Below are 4,183 nucleotides of genomic sequence, written 5' to 3' on the forward strand. Positions count from 1 at the left end.
TTAAAAAATAAAGAAGATTCTCACATATATTTTATGTTATTTTCAGGAGGTCTCCCCACCATCCAACTTCCCAATTGTGTAATTGTAAGCCAAAACATTTATATTGGAGGCACTATGTACATCAAGTTGCATGGCTAATTTCTCAATGAATTGATGTTCATTAATCAATTTGGGATTTGAATATTAAATTCCGCTCAAAGCACAAACAACATATAATATCTTGTGCAAGTTGTTAAATTCAATTGGGTGTTTTGACCAAAGTATTAAAGTACTTTCTTTAATGGACATTTTGTGAGAAACTACCTTTTAAAGCAATTTTTTTGCGAAAAATTACCTTATAAAAAAATGTTGTAATAAACTACCTTATAAAAGCTAAATGTTGTAAGATACTACTCTTGGTCGGAAAGTGAGAGTTGACTAAATTTTTCCGACTTTGACCAAGTCATGTGCCGGTCACATGACAATTCATCTTGGGTATTATATGGATAGGCTCGGGGAAAATTAGGGGAAAAAATGGGAAAAGATAAATTAAACGTCACGTGACCGGCACATGACTAGGTAAACGCCGGAAAAATTAAGTCAACTCTCACTTTCCGACCAAGGGTAGTATCTTACAACATTTAGCTTTTATAAGGTAGTTTTTTACAACATTTTTTTTTATAAGGTAGTTTCTCGCAAAAAAAAAAAATGCTTTGAAAGGTAGTTTATCACAAAATGTCCTTCTTTAATTTCGTATCTTGGGGTTGATGTTAAGAGGGATGATAATGTTGGTGTTCATAATCTTGCTCGTATAGTGCTGCTTGGGCTTTGGAGTTGAACATATTTGGGAGAAGCATAGTCCTTGCGAGGTTGCTCGCTACATTTTGATGGATAAATTATCTATATAAGACATTTTTTACATTGCAGTTGAAAAGGGTCATGGTTGGTAGAACAACTGCTTAATGTGTTCAAGGATAGGCCTCATTGGCCAGCCAAAGAGATCATATAAACAATCAGGAGAGCTTACAGGGTAATCATTAGAAAAGAGTTTGCCAACAAGGTAAAGTGGCATGCCCACAAAAAACTTCATGGCTCTATGAGAGATCATTATGGGAAGGTTGGTAGGTATCTTAAAGCCTTGAAAAGGTCCAGTCCAAACACACAGTTGGACTTAGTGACATACATGGAAAAGAATAAGCACCACAGATTTTTCAGAGGTTATATGTTTGTTTTGAGGGACTGCAAAAAGGTTGGATGGAAGGTTGTAGAAAAGTTATATGTGTTGATGCTTGCTTTTTGAAGACATTCTTAGGGGGACAGTTGATGTCTGCTATAGGCAGAGATGCGAATGATCAGATGTACCCAATTGCTTGGGTTATTGATGTGTCCATTTTATATAGTATTTTACCCCCGTCCCTTGGTCATAATTAGTAGTATTTTTGGCTCTTTAGAGCCACTTTTATTACTAATTGGTCTTTTCCAGTGTTTTCGTAGATTTGGTTGACTTTTGCAGGGATTTATGCTTTTGGAGTATTTTCCCAGGATATTTTGGAGCAATCACGAGCATTGGAGAAATACGACCAGATTTTATAGCCCAGGGCCGGTTAGAGCCATCGAACCGGTGATTAAGGGCTAGGTATAGGTGATACCGGGGCATTTGGACTGAGTATTCAAGACCCAAAGAGGAAACCCAGATTGGCCCGAAGAATTGGAGCCCAATCGAAGTCCAAATAGTGGCCCAAATGATCCGCCCGGCCAAAAAGGTTGGCGCCCGGAGGCGCGCCCGGCCGGGCGGGAGAAGCGCCCGGTGACGCGCCCGGCCGGGCGCGAGATTGCTATTAGAGATAAAAAAAAAGGCGCGCCCGATCGGGTGGTGCCTCGCCCGATCGGGCGCGTGTATATTTAGGAGACGATTAGCGTCGTTTTAATTTGTTTTAGTTTAGGATCTTTGTACAGAGTATAAATACTCCTCCGTAATACGATTTTAGGACGACTTCTACCTCTTTTTCTTCTCTTAATCTTCTCTCTTAGACTTTCTCTCTCTACTTAGTTTTCTCTCTCTTAATCTCTCTCTAAACCTTTGTTCTTAATTCTTTCATTAATTCCAGATTTATTTTGGTAACGATTTCTCTTTCCTTAATCTTAGTTATTTATTTTATTCCTTTCATCATGATTTATTTTATTACTTTGATTAGTTTAGTTTTTAATATGTGTGAGTAGTTTAATTTCTAGGGTTTATGGGGATCTAATAAATAATATGAAGGGGTAAATTATTGTTGTTGATTATCAATGCTAGATTAATTTCCTATTGATTGATTTAATGCTCTATGACTAGATTAGGCCTATCTTTTATGCATGAGTTTGACAATATTGATTCAAGATGCGAGAGATGAGAATTGATGTTTAGGTCTAGTTTCAATAGGCAGGTTAATTTATAAATGGTTAAGTCGAGATTCGAGAGATGAGATTTAATACCGATAAATTAATTGTGTGATTGTAATACGTAGCGAAAGCCCTTTACAATCTGGTTAATTGATGCATTGATGATTGACTATTATTGATTATTGGTATTGCATGATAATTTCTTATTAGATTGTTTTAATGTTTTACAATTGCGGCTTGTAAAAGTATAGCAATATTAAATTGATGAATCGAGCAGATGAATTTGATATTAAAGGCTATTTTCAATAAGAACTTAGATCTAGTAAATTGCGAGAGCCTGTTAGATCTATGTTGATTAATAAATTGCGAGAGCCTGTTAATCATGTTATTTATGCAATGTCAATGATTGATTATTATGTTTTACCCTGGAGTATTATTTATTGGTGAACCTATGCCCTAGATCCTTTTATTTATTATTTTCTCCCTATTCTCAATCTTAGTAGTTTAGTTTCTTATTCAAATATAAATATTGGTTACTTCATAATCTAGATTATTTTAGTTAATTAGGAATAGAAAGACTTGTTTCCCTGTGGAGATCGACCCTACTTCCCTACTACTTTAGTTAAAGGATTTAGGAATTATTTTTGATTAGGGGATACGACTTTACCCTGTCAGTTATGGTTGAGGGTGAAAACAATACTTCTGGAGAGTGGTTTCTGAATAAGCTCAAGAAAAGCCTTCAACTAGATGATGGCTTTGGAACTGTGATTGTGTTAGATGAGCATCAGGTATAAACTGCAACTATTTATGTTATTGTTCTATTTGTATTTATTTGTACTTGGTATTTGTTATGTTGCTTTGTTGAGTATGTTCATTAATACATATTTGCTTCACTAGGCCATTCTAAGAGGGGTTAGTGTCACACTCCCTCAAGCTGAGCACAGACATTGTGCAAGGCATATTTTTGCAAATTGGCACAAAAATTTTAGAGGTGATGAAATGAAGTTAATGTTTTGGAGCTGTGCAAATTCATACAGTGAATCTGACTATAAAGATGCACTTGAAAAGTTAGGGACAACTAATGCTGCAGCTGCTGCAGGCTTCAAAAGTTACAACCCAGTTGTCTTCTGCAGGGCATTTTTGAAAACTGATGTGAAGGCAGATGCCATCACATCTAACATGGCTGAGACATTTTATGGGTATATCATTAATTCTAGGGCAAAGCATTTGTTGTATATGTTGGAGGATATAAGGGCAGCTTTAATGAGGAGGCTGGTGATTAAGAGGCAGGAAATGGAAAAATGGAAAAGTGTTTTATGTCCAAGGATTCAGAAGAAGCTAGAAATAGAGAAAGAGGAAGCTGCTAATTGTGAGGTCATTCCTTCTTCACATACCGTGTTTCAAGTGAGCCATATCTTGGACACTATGTCTGTGGACTTAGAGAAAAGAACTTGCACATGCAGAAAATGGGACATGTGTAGGATCCCATGTTGCCATGCAATGGCTGCTATATTCTTCTGTCATAAGAAGGCAGAAGATTATGTTAATGAGTGTACTTGAAAGAATTTGGGAATTCAATCCCTCCACTTGAAGGTGAAAGACATTGACCTTAATCAGAGTTGAGTATGGATCTACCCCCATCATAATGGGACTAGGAAGACCAAGGAAGAATTGAATAAAGGATCCATTTGAGGACCCTAAAAAGCCAAGAAAGTTGACCAAACATGACATGGAAGTGACATGCTCTTTGTGCCAACAAAATTAAAGGGCCATAATAAGAGAAGGTGCCCCAACAGAGGAACTACTCTACCCCAAGCCCCAT

The 4,183-nt window shown here is 36.8% G+C and overlaps 1 protein-coding gene across 1 annotated transcript; it reads left to right on the top strand.

Moving 5' to 3' along the window:
- Positions 1-3,038: 3,038 nt before the first annotated feature.
- Positions 3,039-3,921, top strand: LOC145624845 (uncharacterized). Its single transcript, XM_081677934.1, has 2 exons — positions 3,039-3,149; positions 3,259-3,921. The coding sequence occupies exons 1-2, from the start codon at positions 3,039-3,041 to the stop codon at positions 3,919-3,921; spliced, it is 774 nt and encodes a 257-aa protein (XP_081534060.1).
- The last annotated feature ends 262 nt before the right edge of the window (positions 3,922-4,183 follow it).

The sequence above is a fragment of the Chenopodium album genome, chromosome 3 (assembly GCF_948465745.1).
Source record: "Chenopodium album chromosome 3, dcCheAlbu1.1, whole genome shotgun sequence".
Lineage (NCBI taxonomy): Eukaryota > Viridiplantae > Streptophyta > Magnoliopsida > Caryophyllales > Amaranthaceae > Chenopodium > Chenopodium album.

What these genes read in the sequence shown, in the direction of transcription:
- LOC145624845 (XM_081677934.1), top strand. Translation starts at nt 3,039, where the DNA reads ATGGTTGAGGGTGAAAACAATACTTCTGGAGAGTGGTTTCTGAATAAG. An exon ending in TTGTGTTAGATGAGCATCAG is followed by an intron (nt 3,150 to 3,258) that starts GTATAAACTGCA and finishes TTGCTTCACTAG; the next exon opens with GCCATTCTAAGAGGGGTTAG.